Raw genomic sequence first — 17,349 nt, 5'->3', positions numbered from 1 at the left:
TCGGCCTTGGCTCCTCCCTTTCTCCAACTGCTTCCGCCGATGCCACCAGGAAATCCTGTTTGCTCTACCTGCAGAAGCTTCTGGGGACCTGACACTCCTGCCTATCCTGCTGGCCTGGCCCTTCCCTGGTGAAGCCATCACTGTCTCTCACCTGGACCCCCCGAGTGCTTCTCACCTGATCGCCCCACTTCTGCCTCAGTTGTTTCCCCTCTCAGGACAGCAGCCAGGTCACATCGTGTCACGTTTCCCTGAAAATCGTGCAGGGCTTTGTGCATCATTCCCAGTGAAAGCCAACATGTGGAAAATGGACTCCGGGACACACATGCTCTGGCTGCCGTTCCCTCTCTGACCTTTCTTCTTTCTAGTCTCCACTCACTCTGCTCCTGCTACCCTGGTCTCCAGAACAGGGAGGATACTGTTCTTTGAACATTCCAGGCATGTTCCTGCCCCAGGGTCTTTGCACTTACTTGCTGGTTCTCTCCTGGGTTGTCTTCCTCAGATCTCTACATGGCCCCCTCCTTCCTTCCTTTAAGTCTTTGTTCCCATAGCCTTTTCTCAGAGAGGCTCCCCGGATGCCCTATGAAAATGGACACCCGTTCCCTTTCTACCCTGCCACCCCCAACCCCTGTGTCCCATTTCCCTTTTCCTGTTCTCCATCCTACTTGTCACAGCTTACTTATGATGTCTGGTGGCCACTTTCTCTTCCCCTGCTAGAACGGCAGTTGTGAGACGCAGGGATGTCCATGCGTTTGTTCCCTGGCCCCACCAGGTGCTCGATGACTATCTGTGGAATGCATGGTTGACTGAATTCTCTTTACCAAATACTGTGCTGGAACTTTTCCAAAGGATGATCTCCTTCAAGCCTTACAGCAAGTACGTGTCATGCCCTCTTCTTGATAAGGACACGTGCTCAGAGATGGTGACTGACTTGCTCAAGGTCACAGAGGGAAGGCGTGACAGCGCTCCAGGAGGCCCACAGCAGATGGGGGGAGATTAGGGGCCTGAGCTGAAGAGAATGGAGATTGGACCACAAAGGGGACATTGGCCGGAGGGGGACTTGGTCAGCTGGAGGGTGAAGCAAATCTGCTTGTTGTCGGGTTCTGAGGTGAGCAGATGCCATGGGACAGTCACAGGAACAGGGAAACTGTCCAACCCTTGCCTTTGGACTTTCTACACATGGTGCGTGTTGACGGATCTCCGAGGAACTCACAGTGGGAGAACTTTTCCAACCAAAAACCAAAAAGGAAACGGAGTTGCATTTGGCCACATAAAAATTAAAAGTCGATGTATGTAAACCTATTTGAACATCAAAGGAAATGGATGGTCTTCGAAAATGTTACGCCAGCTGAGAGAAAGCAGACACGAAAGGACAGACACCACACCGTAGGAGCCCAACTCTGTGAGGCGCTGGGGGCTGTGGGGAGGTGGCAGTGTCTAATGGGGACAGAGTTCCGGCTTGGGACGACGGGAAGTGCGCTGGAGACGGATGGTGTGTTGTGCTGTACACGTGCAAGTGGTGCACATGGGAAATTTGACCTGGTGTACATTTCATCGTACACACAAAAATGTCACAGACAGGGGCGCCTGGGTGGCTCAGTGGGTTGGGCCGCTGCCTTCGGCTCGGGTCATGGTCTCGGGGTCCTGGGATGGAGTCCCGCATCGGGCTCTCTGCTCAGCGGGAAGCCTGCTTCCCTCTCTCTCTCTCTCTGCCTGCCTCTCGGTCTACTTGTGATCTCTCTCTGTCAAATAAATAAATAAAATCTTTAAAAAAAAAATGTCACAGACAAATGAGCCAACAGTCCCTTGCCCTGTAGCCTGAGCTGTTTCTGACACAGCCTCTGGCCTGCGGGATGCAGGGCGCGGACTCGGCACCCCCACGCCACATTGCTTGGGAGCAGCGGGGTCAGAGACAAGACTGGTGTATCCTCTTGCAGCCTGGCAGCGAGGGTGTGGCGACTGGGGCAGAGTGGCCCTCCAGAGCCCTGAGCCCCTCCGCTGTGAGAGGCCCCTCCCCTTCCTGTGCCTCCTGCTGCTCCGCGTATTTTGGCCCAACTCCTCGGACTCATCCCCCTCTCCAGTGTCCCTCCCCAGGGACCCAGTGCGGGCCTCAGGAAGCGCACGTGGGCGTCCAGGTGCTAGGTGACTTTCCGGGGCAGTAATCTGCTTTACGCTAAAATGAGACTTGATCTTCTGTTAGCCCTAATCATCAATTAGCACCCCACTCCCAGCGATGTGACAGCCCAGGGCTCACCACTGACTCCAGCTCCTCTGGCCTCCGCCTCCCCCCGCCCCCTCGGGGTCCTCCGGCAGACCCAGCTCTGTCATCAGGGTAATGCTAAACAAGGGCCAGCTCTGGGGCCCAAGAGGGAGGCTCCCGCACACATCCTGCTTCAGTTCTGCCAGACCCTCACTGAGATGGTCCCTTCCACACAACAGGGTGGCCCTGGATGTCCCTGGTCATCTGGTGGGGTCGGGGGCAGGCAGGATTGGTCATCTCCCCGCAGAAAGAGGGTGAACCTGACCTGAGAGGGAGGGGTCGGCCCGTCCAAGGCCATCCTACCAGTCCCTGGTGGTGCTGGGCAGAGGCCATCCCATGTCTGGTGCTCAGAAGGGGCCAGGTTCGATGGTGACCTCAGAGAAGATCCACTTTTATCTTTATATATATATTTTTTTAAGATTTTATTTATTTATTTGACAGACAGAGATTACAAGTAGACAGAGAGGCAGGCAGAGGGAGAGAGAGGAGATAGCAGGCTCCCCGCTGAGCAGAGAGCCCGACTCGGGGCTCGATCCCAGGACTCTGGGATCATGACCTGAGCCGAAGGCAGAGGCTTTAACCCACTGAGCCACCCAGGCGCCCCTATTTTTATATTTTTAAAGATTTTATTTACCCATCTGAGGGACAGAGAGTGAGCAAGGGAGAGAGAGAGAGTACAAGCTGGAGGAGAGGCAGAGGCAGAGGGAGAAGCAGGCTTCCCACTGAGCGGAGAGTGGGACTCGATCCCAGGACCCCAGCATCATGACCTGAGCCGAAGGCAGTTGCCCAATAGACTGAGCCACCCAGGTGCCCCCAGGAGGTCCACTTTTAGTTCCGACATTCTCACAGGCTCTGATTCTTTGACCCTGGTGGGGTATGGGCAGACAAAGCTCCCTGGGACCCAGGAGGAGGGAAAGGTGTAAACCGGGAAGTCACAAAACCTCGTCACATCAAGCTACGCTATGAGGCCCGCGCCTCACAAGGCGCCTTGAACCTGCTGTGCTCATGCAAGCTGCCCCTGCTTCGCATTCTCTTGGGTCGTTCCTGGAAGTACTGCTGGGCCATATGAGGAGTCGCCAGATTGCTTTCCACTGGGGCTGCGGCTTCACAGTCAAATTTTAGAATATTTCCATCACCCCCCCAAAAAAACCCCTGTTCCCACGAGCAGTCACTCCCCGCTGTCCACCCCCACCCCCGCCTCCGGCAACCACTCATCTGTTTTCTGTCTCCGCAGACTTGCCTCTTCTGGACATTTCCTTTCCGTGGAAGCATCCACTATGGGGATTTACGGGTCCTACTCCGCAGGCCGGCTCCCGGCGCTGCGGCCGTAGCTCCATCCCTGGCTATGGTGCACGGCGCCCCGCTGCACGGCCAGGCCGCGCTCTGTTCATTCATTCATTTTTCTCCTGTTTCTATATTTTGGCTTCTGGTGAGCAGTGCTGCTCTGAGTGTCCCCATACACGTCTGGAACATATATCTTCACTTCTCTTCAGCAGATATCTAGGAGTGTAAGTGCTGGGGACACGTTCCCTGGGCTTTCCAGCTACCCCTGGGCAGTGAGCCCAGCTTTCCAGGCTGCCAGTGAGGCCTGGCAAGACTGTGGTCAGGACTCCTTCCTTTGATGCCACACGGAGTTCCTAGCCTGGCCCCAGGCATGTGGCAGGCGCTGACCCATGCTAGGAGCCATTCTCACTCTGGGTGGCCACCCTGGGGCCCCACGGAGCTCCAGCCCCCAGGGAGGCAGCCAAGGCTTTCCCTCCACCACCTGCAGCAGCAGCCATGTCACCAGGAGCCGTAGCCTGGGGTGCTGCTGAGTCATGGCACTGAGAGTGGGGAGGTGATGTCATGTGCCCAGGTCTTGGCTTTCCTGAGTTTCAGGCCAACCCAAAAGAGGTGACAGAGGCAGCTGAATTTCAGGACTGTGTAGAGAGGAGCCGGCAGGACCCATGAGAGAAGATGTGCTCCCCTGTAGACGGGGACAAGGGCTGCAGACGTGGGCAATCAGCATGTCATTGGAGCGCAGCCAGGCCCAAGGCCTGCAGCCAGACTGCAGTGGGCGAAGAGGACCCAGGAGGCAGCCCGTCGGAACACTCTGTTGACAGGTTTGCTTTGAAGGAGGTGTGGTCGGGAGTGGTCCAAGGAAAGGTTATGAACTCAGGGGACAGAGACAGACTTGAGTAGGTGGAATGTGAATGCGTGTGGGCACCTTCGGGGGCTCCCCCATGAACCCCTGCCACCCCACGAGCCCTCTGCTGACGTAGCTCATGTGGAGCACGGGGAGCAAGGGGGAGCAGGCAGTGGAAAGCAAGATGCGCAGTGCAGCCTCTCCCCACCTCACGCCAGTCCCCCTTCCTCGGGGAGGACCCCCGCTAGCACAGCTTGCATCCACTTGAGTCCGTGAGATGGCCTGACCCTCAGGGGGCCCCCCTTCCAGGCCTCAGCACTGCACCTCCCAGGGCTCTGTGGCAAACCAGGCAGGGAAGGCAGGTCTAGGCTCTGGGCTGCTTCACTACCCCACGCCACAATCCGGAGGTCTTGAAGCTTGAGTCCAGCTGACCTAAGAGCGAGTGCCAGACGGTAGGAGGAAAGGGAGTGTGAACACGGGTGAGGGCCCACGGCAGCTCCCACAGCCACCTGCGCAAGCAGGGGGCTCCGAGTTGGGTTCCCAGAAAATCCTTCTGAGCCGCCCTTGCAGGCTCATCTTAGGAGCCAGGAGGCAAGGGGTGGGGGAGGAGGAGGTCTAAGTCCCAGGCCCAATTAAGAGATCAGGTGGGGAAGGGTTTGGGAGCTTTTAAGGTGAGGAAGCCTGGGCTGATCCCACGGGCCGGTATAAAGCACCATGACCCCCAGGCAGCACCAGGGCTGACAGGCACTGAGGACAGGGCTTTCTGGAGCCATGACCCAGCGATGGGGCCCCCAAAGGCTTGCAGGTGGACACCCGCAGCCCAGCTACGAGGACAGCACCCAGGCGAGCATCTTCACCTACACCAACAGCAATGCCACCAGAGGTGAGCGAGCAGGCGCTGTGAAGGCTGGGTCACACTGGCTGGAGCAGCCTTCCAGGGACACTGGGCCTTAGTGGCCACACAGGGGGCCGCTGGTCTCCCAGCCCCGTTGCGAGACTTCTCTTCCGAGCATCGTCCTCAGCCGAGATGGTCTTCTCGCTTAATCTTTATGATGACGTGAAATGGGGGGGGGGCTTTCTGATTATAAAAGGACACCAGAATATGGAACCGGCATTTTCAAACCACACAGACTTCCCAGACCTTTTGAGAATCCCTGTCCCAGGGACATTCACTACCTATTTTGCTGCTAACAAGCATTCATTACATTCAGTTCTGGTGCATCTATCTGGATGCACTGCCCTGAGCTTCCTGGGGAAGCTTCTCCCGAAGCCAAAAGGAGGCAAACAGTGGGAGTGGGAGGCTGGGCAGCTGACCCGGAGGAGGGTGAGTGACTTCTCCAAGCTTAGGGTTGGAAGGGACAGCGGTAGTCATCTTGTCCAACCGTGCACCCGGCGCCCGCAGCCTTTGGCTGTGCCTTCTTGGGGACGAGGCTCGTGTGGCTCCCAGGGTGGCTCTTCCTCTGCAGGGGCAGCATGAGTTATGCCCTGGGAGTGGGCCAGTCCAAAAGCTCTGCACGCAAGCCCTGGAAAGAGCTGAGGACACCGGTGACCCCTAGCCCCTGGCCCCACTTCCCCAGTCGCTCCTCCAAACCAAAGACCATCTGTTCCTTCGGGAATGTCTCACATGCCGTGGTGTCCAGAAGCCACACCAGCTCCTTGACAGCCAGGGTTCCTGGGCCGAACTAACTGAGACCCCCGAAGTTTGCACTGACCCGATTGTCCACATCCCGTCATGTCCTCGGTGGAGATGCAACAGTGCTCTCCCCGGAGGACCCTAGGGCTTCACTGAGGCCTGAGGTTCCGTTTTGTCCAATCCCCAAACTCAAGTACGGACTGAAGCGGAGGCCAGTGTGTAACGCCCCTCACCCTGATTTCCAGAAGCAGGTCTGAGATATCACACCCTTTCCTCTGCAAATCTTCAGGGAAAAGGACTCTTTAGAAACGTAACCGCAGCGCCATTGTCACACCCAGAAGGTAACGTTGCCTCGGTATCATCCCATCTCCTAGTCGGTATTGAAAGAAAAGTCACACATTTTGTTCTCCCTTTGCTTGAGCCACGCTCAGATTGACCGCTCTCTTCTCATCCTCTTTGAATTTCGAGGCTCCCCCTCTACCTCCTTGTAACTGATTTGTTGAAGGAAAGGGGTCGCTCGTCCCTGGGCTCGTCCACTTCAGACTTCGCCGGCGGTTTCCCACGGGTGGCTTCCCCCACCTCATTTGTCATTACGTTTGTGCAAACTCAGAAGATCTGCTTGGAGGCCAGTTGGATCTGCTGGGTGTTTCGGCAACAGCTCTCCATTAGGAGGACATCCCTTTTCCTGGGGTGTTGGCAGCTGCTCTCATTCTGGTTCCTTTACCCCACGTGCATCCATAGCTAGAGTACTTTGACAGAGGGAAGAATGCCCTCATCGACTCTTGGGCTCCCCAGGGGCACAGTGTGTATAGGAAAGGCGAGAGAAATGCCCCTTCTTTCTTTTTATTGCTCCGATTCCAAAGTGATGACTTGGTTTCCCAGCGGAGAAACCTCTGTGTCTCCTTTCCTCCCACTAGGAATCCTGTTCTCAAGGGCTTTGCCTGGAAGAATTAGAATATCATTTAATTACTCATTTGCTTGATCTCAAAGACACTCACAACGGTTTCAGAATAAGGACACCAACACCGCCATCAACAATGTGATTACCCAAAACTTAGCTGTTGGACAGGTCTTTTTAATCTAGTGTCTTTCCAAGTCCTTTAGAATAATCTAATGTTCCAGTTCCAGTTCAAGTCCTTTAGAATAATCCCTTCCTATGTGATTATGCCTCTGAGTGGATATGCATTTAGTTTTGTTTGTTTTATTTTGGATTTTCTGGGATTACTTTTTTAAAATTAAACGTTGTTTTTATTTTTATTTTTTAAGGATTTTATTTATTTATTTGACACACACACACACACACACAGATCACAAGTAGGCAGAGAGGCAGGCAGAGAGAGAGGAGGAAGCAGGCTCCCTGCTGAGCAGAGAGCCCGATGCGGGGCTCTATCCCAGGACCCTGGGATCATGATCTGAGCCGAAGGCAGAGGCTTTAATCCACTGAGCAACCCGGGCACCTTAAAATTTAATGTTGTTTTTAAATTATGTAATAAAATACTTACAAGATTCCACATTAAAATCTAGAGAACAAGGTTTATTCAAGGAAATCTTGCTTCCTTGTCTGCCCTCACACCTAATTCCCTCCTCGCAGAATTTTCTTTAGAACCTGTTCTCCTGTGAGTTCACTGTGATACCCATTTCTGTACGAAATTCGTCCTGTAGATGACCCTCCTCTGTGACTTCCCACCTTCAGAGCCCTCCTCTCCCCTCCCCCACCGCACACTGCCTTGTCCCCTCTTGTCCCTGCCCTGCCCAATTTGGACTCCATGGGCTGTCTGGGAAGGATGCTCTGGTGGCCTCATTTTGAAATTATCCCCAAGCCAGAGTGTTCCAAACACCTCCCAGTTCCAGCTGCTGTTCTCAAACTGACCCGCTGTAGTTTCTGGGGACAGTCTGTTGGCAATTTGGGGGGGATGTTCTCTGTTCCCCAGTCTATCAGCAACCCCATTGTTTCCCTCTGCTTCCTTCTGCACAGAGACTGGTACCACGCAGGCCTTCGGTACTCAGGGGTCTGGTCCCAGGGAGCCGTGGTTGCTGTGGGGTCCACTTGTGCTGGCAGGGGAGCGAGATCTACCCCATTGCTCATAGCCAGGGGACCCAAGAAAGCCTTATTTTTTTTTTTAACTAACATATAATGGATTGCTTGTTTCAGGGGTGCAGGTCTGGGATTCAACAGTCTTACACAATACACGGTGCTAAAACTGGTTTGAGTTGGGCTTTTGAAACACACCACGGAGGCGTCCTTGTAAACCTGGGGCTCCGCGTGGATGCTTTCCCAGGCGCTGCACGGCCTTGTTGGATGGTGGTGGGCACTGGCTTATAACCCCTTCCCCTATTCTGCCAAAAATGATGGTGGTGAAAAAGGTCCTTCCGAAACAGAGAGGTGCAGAACTACTGTGTTGTAGTAAAGGGGAGTTAGCCCTCCTTTTCCATCGGTGTGCATTTCCTAGGGCCGCCATGACCAAGCCCCCCACACCGAGTGGCTCAAACGAGAGAAATCCCTTCCCTCACAGACCAGGGGGCCCGAAGTCCGAGATCCAGGTGTGGGCAGGCGTGGCTCCTCCTGGCGGCTCTGAGGGACTGTTGGCTCCAGGCCTCTCCTCTAGTTTCTGGTGGTCACTGGCCATCGGTGGTGTTCCTGGGCTTGGGGAAGCCTCACGTCGAGCTCTGTCCCCCTCCTCACGTGGCCTTCACCCGCGTGCCCGTCTCTGCGTCCAAATGACCCCCTTTTAGAGGGACCCGGTCCTGTTGGCTCAGGCCCCCACCCTAACGACCTCATATAATTCGATCGCCTCTGGGTAGACCCTGTGTCCAGATAAGGTTACACTCGCACGTGCTGGCAGTCAGAACTCCGACATGTCTTTTTGGGGGGGATACAATCTGACTCATAACTCATTCATTCATTCTCCGAACACCAATTGTGTGCTGGACCTGCGTGTGAGATGGACAACGGGACGCACGGGTGGGTAGCTCCGATACCGGCTAGAAGGTCACAGAGGAGCGTGGAGACGGTGGTCCCGAGGAGCCGAGCTGCCTCTCAGCTTCCGGAGGACAAGCGTCACTCTGCCGAGGCAGGGAGGGCCGGGGAGGGCATAGCTGTGCAGCTGGTAATGCTGGTCCCCAGATCCTGTCCCCACTCTGCGCCTCCTGCCTTGCAGGCCCCTTCGAAGGCCCCAATTATCACATCGCTCCCAGGTGGGTGTACCACCTCACCAGCACCTGGATGATCTTCGTGGTCTTTGCATCTGTTTTCACGAACGGGCTTGTGCTGGCAGCCACCATGAGGTTCAAGAAGTTGCGTCACCCCCTGAACTGGATCCTGGTGAACTTGGCAGTCGCTGACCTAGCAGAAACCATCATTGCCAGCACCATCAGTGTCGTGAACCAGATCTATGGCTACTTCGTGCTGGGCCACCCTCTGTGTGTCCTGGAGGGCTACACTGTCTCCTTGTGTGGTAAGCCAGGCTCGGGGCAGACGCAGCCCACCATGTGTAAAGGACACACTCATGCAGCAATCCCCAAGGTGTGCCCAGGGTACATATTTGAAGGGAGACGGACCTGCAAGGCGAACAAAGCTGGAATCATTATGGGGTGGGGCGGTTGCCGTCCAGCAAGCAGGCATCCCGAGTGCCTACCCTGAGACGGGCCTGTTTGTGCAGCTGGCATGGGAGGAGGCAGCTATAGCACCAGACAATCCCAGAATCATGTGGGAGGGAAGGGCTCTGGTCACGGCAAACAGAACTTGTGCTCAGGTCAGGGACGTGTGCCCTTTAGCTCACCTGTGCCAGCTTTCTCCAGGGAAGGAGGCACGTCCCATTCGAGCTCTTGGAATATTGAAACTAGATCCCAGATCCCCTTCCCCACCCCCATCACTAACACCTCTGTGGGCCTTGGCTCTGTCCCGGTCGACATCCGCAAAGAAGAGGCCATGTGCTGGGTGCAAGGGTATAGGGACCCCGCCCCGAGATCGTTCCAAGTCCTGGCAAGAGGGGTCCCTATCCCAGATGTGACCACATGGAGAGCTGGAGGAGACGGACCTGAATCTTAAGTCAGCCAGACAAGCAGGGAGCTGGGATGAGACAGTCGAGAAAGGAGAGCCGGCGGCCGCCGGCACTTGACAGAAGGAGGGGTGCGGAGGCTAGAGCGGGAGCTGGACCTGCACACGTGGGGTTCCAGGTGGGAGGGGCTGCCATAAGGCCAGGTTTCTTTCTCTAGGGCCCACAAGGAACAGGAGGACAGGCAGGCCCGCTGAGGCTGAGATCCCCTCCGGGAGCTCGTGGGCCAGGCCCCCATGAAAGAACAGAGGCCTGAGGGTTGCAGCTCGGTGCCCATCCAAGAAAACAGAGAGCCTAAGGGCCACGGGGCTTGGCACACGCAGCCTGTGTCTCTAGGCCCCCGGCTGTCACCCCAGCTCTTCTGTCTGAGAAGCTTCCCAGAACCATCTGGTCATCATTCCTGGGTCCTTGGTTCCCACATCCACCTTGGATTTGCCTAATTGCTACGTAAACTGATCTCCAGTTCGCATTCCAAGGAGGTGGAGATTAGGAGAGAAAACAAAAACACAAGGACGGCAAGGGCCTGGGGAAGGAGGGGGGTCCCTGGCCCCAGATTCGAATTCTTCGCGCAGTGAATGCCACTGAATTAGGTTACCACACCGCGCCTCCATTTTCCCATCTGTAAAATGGGGGCAGGACTTGGGGACGAGGTGAAGCTCACTGTGCAGGGTCACACGCTGTCCCCCCCATATCTAACTGCCTCTCATTACGGATGACGGCCCAGCACTTTCCCAAAGCTACAGACAGGGCTGCCCAGGGAAGGTGAAGCAGAGAAAATCCATCCCCATTTCCAAGTGTTCAGTGCACCTTTATCTCCACTTGGATCGGTCTCTGGTTCTGTCAGGAGTCCCCACTCACTTCTGTCTCTGACTGAGGTCTGTTTTCGAGTCACAGAGGTGCCAAGGAGCCTGGGGACCCCTCCTCGGGAGAATGTTTACCAACGTGCACGACAAGATGCATAGGATTACAAAGGAATCCAGTGATACTGAAATATAATAATCAAAGTATTAAATATTGATTTGTGGCATAGTCCTTTATTAAAATTATTAGCAAACATATTATTTAGAAGTATGAATGATACTGCTCTTTATTCAAGTACCGGATAACTGGATCCGGCCGGACAGCCCCTGAAACAGCCAAGTGCAAAGGAATGTGGTGATATTGGGAAATGTCTGCCACCTCTGGAAAGTGACCAAGTCCCAGGCATTGCTAATGCCGCTGTGCTAATAACGGAAGGAAATGCCCAGTGTCCACTAGAGGTTACCGCAAACAACGCTGTCTTTTTTCCTGCCCCAGTTCGTGGAGCCCTGAATGCTGCCCACAGACCTCCAGCGTGTAAGCAGGACAGGAAGACACCATCTCCACCTGCCAGGTGGTGGGCAGTGGTGGGAGATCTAGGAGCCTAAGCAAACGTGCAGAGTGGCAGAAGGGGCACAGGTCGCTGGACATGTCACGTTTCCTTGCCCTCGGCTGGGACCACAGCACCTCAGTGCAGTCACGTGGGTGTGTGTGGCCATCGGGAGGGGCATCGGCGTCCGAAGAAGGGCTGGTGGCCAACGGAAAGAGAGCTAGGAAGCGGTGTGGCACTGGTCTGAGAGGAAAGAATGGGGAAAGGGGGTGTCAGAGGAATTGAGCAAGACACCCACTGCCCCCTGGACCCGAATACACTTTTGGGGAGAATTCAGTGTTGCAGGTAGGTGTCGGCTGGTCTGGATGGAAGGAGGGACTTTGGAGGCTCAAAGCCCTCATCTGCCTTCTGTCCCCTGCAGGGATCACGGGTCTCTGGTCCCTGGCCATCATTTCCTGGGAGAGGTGGATAGTGGTCTGCAAGCCCTTTGGCAACGTGAGGTTTGATGCCAAACTAGCCATTGCAGGCATTGCCTTTTCCTGGATCTGGTCTGCTGTGTGGACAGCCCCACCCATCTTTGGCTGGAGCAGGTGAGCTCTCTGGGAAGGCAGCTCGTTCAGGGCACAGGGTGAAGGACGGTGGAGGAGGGGCAGACTGCCGATTCCCTCCGGGACCTTGGGGCAAATTGCTTCCTGTTTCTGGGCCTCTGTGACCCCATGAGTAAAGCGAGGATGGACCCAGCTCTCCCTGGGACCCCTCTGAGGGTGCAGTGTCTACAAATGTATAAATCTGTCTGCCTGGGCAGAGGCTGGCTCTGAGGCTCTGGAAAGGTCTGTTTCCCCCAATCAAGAAACGCTCGTGGGAGCACACAGAGAAAGGCAATGAGTTCGAGTCCTGGGAGGAGCTGTAAGTGAAAGCAGGGCCCCTTAAACCACTCTGCCCCAGGCCTCTTTCTTGAACATTCCGAGGGGCCTCCGTTTCAGAGGCTTGCTTGGGTTGTCTGTATAGCTGGGCCTGTAGGTCATTTGTGTCTTGGCCAGGCCGCTTCTTTGGGGACTCAGATGTTATGAGCACTTTACCACAATAAAAAAAAAAAGAAGGGGTAGCAGTGCCTGGGTGGCTCAGTGGGTTAAAGCCTCTGCCTTCAGCTCAGGTCATGATCCCAGGGTCATGGGATCGAGCCCCGAATCGGGCTCTCTGCTCAGTGGGGAGCCTGCTTCCCCCCCACTCTCTTCCTGCTTCTCTGCCTACTTGTGATCTCTGTCTGCCAAATAAGTAAATAAAATCGTAAAAAAAAAAAAAAAAAGAAGAAGGGGCTATGAGACCTAGAACTGGACAAAGGTTTACCAAAATCCTACCCACGGGTTTCCTTTGGGGGTGATGAAGGTGCTGGAGAACTAGATAGAGGTGGTGATTGCACAACACTGATTGTACCGAACACCACTGAACTGCTCGTTTCAAAAATGGTTAATTCATGTCATGTGAATCTCACCATAATTTTTGAAACCAAACAATCCAGGGGCCCCTGCCTGGCTCAGTCCGTTGAGCAGCTGACTCTTGTTTTGGCTCAGGTCGTGGTCTCAGTCTCCCGGGATGGAACCCCGTGTTCGCCCTGCTATGAGCAGGGAGCAGCTTTAAGGATTCCGCTCCCTCTCCCTCTGCCCCTCCCCCCCTAAAATAAATGGATGGAGCTTAAAAAACAAAACCTAGCCGCCTTGCCACCCAAGTCGGTGGTGTGCCTGGCCTGAGGGGTTCCCAGGCCACCCTGCCTGCATCAGGACAGGCTGCCAGCCCTTCTCTGCAGGTACTGGCCTCATGGCCTGAAGACGTCGTGTGGCCCAGACGTGTTCAGTGGCAGCTCGTACCCGGGGGTGCAGTCCTACATGATCGTCCTGATGATCACGTGCTGTATCATCCCGCTCAGCATCATCATACTCTGCTACCTCCAAGTGTGGCTGGCCATCCGCGCAGTAAGCCCGCAAACCCTCCAGGCTTCTCCACACCCACCCCCCCTGGCCTGGCAGGATCATGAGGGCCAGAAAGCCCTAAGGCTGGCACAGAGGATCACCCAGTCCTCTCTCCTGCACCCAAACCACACAGGAACCCTGCAGTTCCTTGGGAGCAGCCCCTGCAGCCTGGGCTCCCTTATCCTTGCCCCTGCGAGATGGGAGGGGACAGCCCCCCTTCACGTGGGGCCCAATAAGGAAGCAGAGCTGTATTTCCTACCTGACCCAGGATGGTTCCCCTCTGCGGGGGAAGCCGGCCTTTCCCAGGGAGTCCCGTGCAGCCAGCTGTATCCACAAGCAAAACGTGTATCCATAAGGTCTTTCTAGAGTGAAGGCCACAAGCTCCCTGCCTTCAGCCTGTGATGTGCCCCTGCCCCGCTTGCCCCCCACTGTGATGTGCCCCTGCCCCGCTTGCCCACCCGCAGCCCCACAGGTAGTTGGGGATCAGAGGCAACCTAGCTGCCTCGCGCAGGAATCCAACCATGGCTTGAGCCATGTTAGCTCTGGGCTGTGTCCTTGCCCACCACAGGCAGTGTCCAGCCTCTGGGTCTCCTCCCGCTCAGCCCGTCAGACCTGAGCGCTGGAGGGGACACACTGGTAAGGGACCGTGTGAGACTAAGAATGGCCTCCTTGGCTCCTTCCTGAACTCCTTTTGTGTGGCTTAGCCCAGCTAAGCCAAGAGCCTGGAAGGCCCTGGCTTGAGGCCCTCTTTTCCAGGGCCAGCTGTGTGCCACCTCCAAGCCTCCCTCAAGGCCGGCCCTGTCAGGCCTAAGCCAAGCTGCGGCCTAGCTCGGGTGAGAGCTGGCTGCTGACCGGCACGGGTGGGGCCATCGCCCTCTCTCCATCACTCTCCATCCGGGTGCTGACTTCTTGACTTACTGCCCAACAATAGCCATAGAGTCCCCTGGGGTAGGAGCCCAGAGGGACTCTTCCACTCCCCAGCTGGAGGCATGAATCTCTGTCTCCCCCAGGTGGCAAAGCAGCAAAAAGAATCTGAGTCCACCCAGAAGGCAGAGAAGGAGGTGACTCGCATGGTGGTGGTCATGATCTTTGCGTACTGTGTCTGCTGGGGGCCCTACACGTTCTTTGCATGCTTCGCCGCTGCCCATCCTGGCTACGCCTTCCACCCCCTGGTGGCTGCCCTGCCAGCCTACTTCGCCAAAAGTGCCACTATCTACAACCCCATAATCTATGTCTTTATGAACCGGCAGGTAAGTCACATCGTTGGCAGGACAAGCTAGAAATTGACTGCAGAAGAGCCCAGGGAGGGCCCCCACCTGGAATCATGTCTGGGGGACCCTGTTAATGACCTCTAGGACAACAACCAGGGAAAGCTCAGCTAAGCCCCCACTCTGGATTCTTCCAGGGACTCAACCCAAGGGTGGGTGCCACAGGGCATCCGGTATGCTGCTACCCTTCCCTTCCGTTGGCCTCAGGGCCATCCTGGAGCTCGAACACCCAGGGAATGCCTGAACACGTCTCCGTTTACCCTGCCTGTGCCCGTTTTGCCTTTATAAGCACAACTCTCCTAATTGTCATCTATCTGTCCATCTTTAAACCCTTCAAGAGGCCCTGCTTGGCTGCACTGACATGTGGCTTCGGTGACTTTATGGGTTAGTTCAGGGGAACATGCTGTGCCTGCCCAAGGCCTCGGCACACGGTGGCCATCAGGGGCTGGCACGTGGAGCCTCAGCTGTGAACCGCCCAGGACCCCTAGACCTCACAGTAGGTTACAGGGGACCACTGAGGCTCCACACCTTCTGAGTATGATTTGCCCCATTCTTCCTCAATCCATCAGATCTACTTCATTAAGGCACAGCTGTGGGCGTGTGACTTGATGGTGACCAGAAAGGTCCATGGGCCAGAAATACCACCCTCGAGGGGGCCTTGCATTACACCAGACCCAACTCCCATTCCTCCCAACTAGCTCTTCTCTGTTCCTCCATTTCATGGTTGGCCCATGGCTCCACGCCCTCTGGCCCGGCCCTGACTCCCTGTAGAGTTCATTGAGCACACACTCTTTGGGTCATGTTCAAGTATTAAGTAGGACCAGTGCTGGAGTTGATTCCCCAGGACTCCATTGCTGGCCCCTCAATACCTCGAGTGTAGCTCTAACCCTGACTCCTGTTTCCTGGCTTTCCCGAGGGTCTCTTGTTAAGTCTGGCTTTTGTTTATGAAAGCCTAGGCCATCTTGACTTGTACTATGTTTACTTGAGTCTTTCCATCCTCCCCTTCCAGAACTCCCTCTCCTAGGCAACACTTCTGCACTTCTGGACCCCACCAGGCTTTCAAACTTTGCTTTCACCCTTTCCACATTGTCATCTCTTCCTACTGCATTCAGAGAGAGTTTTCTGTAATGGTGCTCCATGAGGACAGAGAACGTTACTCTTTTTCTCCACTGTTGATCCCCTCTGGAACACAGTCTGGCACAGAGTGGGTACTCAGGAGGTGGATGTCGAATGAATTCCTCAGCTAAATGAATTCCGGTATTTGGCCCATTTCTTGTGTTATTGATTTCAGTAACTGTGTGTTTTCTTTGTGAGAATTTCGATGTTGGAGGGAGCTGGAGGTAGTCAAGAATAAGCCTGGAATGTACAGGAGATGCCTCTGATCTGCATTCTCAAGGCACTGTGGTTAGCTCAGTGATGACATGAGACTTAATCTGAGAAATGAATACATTCCAGATCTCTTTAGGGCCAAGCAGCAAAGATGGCGGCCCTCCTGATGCTGGAAGATTCTCATGGTTAAAGACATGAGATAGCGGCTAGACTGTTATCAGCCCAGTTCTGTGTGTCCTCAAAGCTGATGGAATGGAAACGAGATGACAATCGCATGCCTTTTCACTGAAATGCCTCCGAGTCTCTTCCCAGACATTCTGGAGGGAGACCATCCTATGCACGGGCCCCTTAGCTGGCATCATCTTTGATTTTTGTACCAGCTTCCTGAGGCTCCTGTAACAAAGTGCCACAGACTGGGGGGCTTAAACCAGCAGAACTCTTTTCTCACCCAGTTCTGAAGACCGGAAGTCTGAGGTCAAGGTGTGGGCAAGGTTGGTTCCTTTTGAGGGCTCTGAGGGTGACCCTGGCTTCTGGCGGTGGCCAGTAACACTTGGTGCTCCTTGGCCTGTAGACAAGCCACCCCGATCTCTGCCTTCACCTCCACGTGACCTTCTCTCTGAGTCTGTGTCTAAATTCCCTTCTTCTAATGACGCTAGTCATTGGATTAGGGCCCACTCTATTCTAGCATGACCTCATGGTAATGTACATCTTAATCACATCTACAAGGATTCTATTTCCAAATAAGGTCATGTTCACAGGCTCTGGTTAGGACTCGAACATAGCTCTGGGACATGGGGAGCAGAGTCACAATCTGACCCACGACAGTCACCATCATACTCTAAATTAAACGACTCAGATGAACGAACAGGCAGGAGTAGACCATCGCCACGTGTAAGTGACAGCCTCGGGCTCCTCTACTCTCCATACAGGGTTCTGAATAGTGGAAGAGAGGGTGTTCAGTCATCCAGGTGACCCTTATTGAATACCTTCCTCAGAATTCCCCAAGAATGACTTTTAGCAGAGTACATGGCCCTTTCTGCTCTGTTGAGTAACACTTTTTGTCCTGCCAGTTTCGAAACTGCATCTTGCAGCTTTTTGGGAAGAAGGTGGACGATAGCTCTGAACTCTCCAGCGCCTCCAAGACAGAGGCCTCGTCTGTGTCTTCAGTGTCACCTGCATGAGTGTCTCCCAGCCATGACAACAACAAGGTCTGCTCCCACCAGGAAACATAACCCCTGCCCCCACACCAGCACTTTCGCTGCCACCCCCTCCGCCACCCCTTCTCTATCCCTGTGAAAGGAACGTAGTTTCTCCTTGCCAAAAGCAACAAAGTCGTAGAGGCCACCACTGCAGCCTGGGGACACCCG

General features: G+C 55.0%; 1 protein-coding gene across 1 annotated transcript; it reads left to right on the top strand.

The window, feature by feature from the left end:
* The first annotated feature begins 5,153 nt into the window (after positions 1 to 5,153).
* LOC125091316 (long-wave-sensitive opsin 1) lies at positions 5,154 to 17,341 on the top strand. The gene is made up of 6 exons (XM_047714851.1): positions 5,154 to 5,265; positions 9,174 to 9,470; positions 11,840 to 12,008; positions 13,223 to 13,388; positions 14,396 to 14,635; positions 17,053 to 17,341. Exons 1-6 carry the CDS (start codon positions 5,154 to 5,156, stop codon positions 17,161 to 17,163), a joined length of 1,095 nt encoding a protein of 364 aa, XP_047570807.1. The 3' UTR covers positions 17,164 to 17,341.
* Positions 17,342 to 17,349: the final 8 nt, after the last annotated feature.

Source organism: Lutra lutra, chromosome X, assembly GCF_902655055.1.
Source record: "Lutra lutra chromosome X, mLutLut1.2, whole genome shotgun sequence".
NCBI classification, from domain to species: Eukaryota; Metazoa; Chordata; class Mammalia; order Carnivora; family Mustelidae; genus Lutra; species Lutra lutra.
The sequence above is the reverse complement of the archived record's forward strand: the minus strand, read 5'-3'. Positions and strand labels throughout refer to the sequence as shown.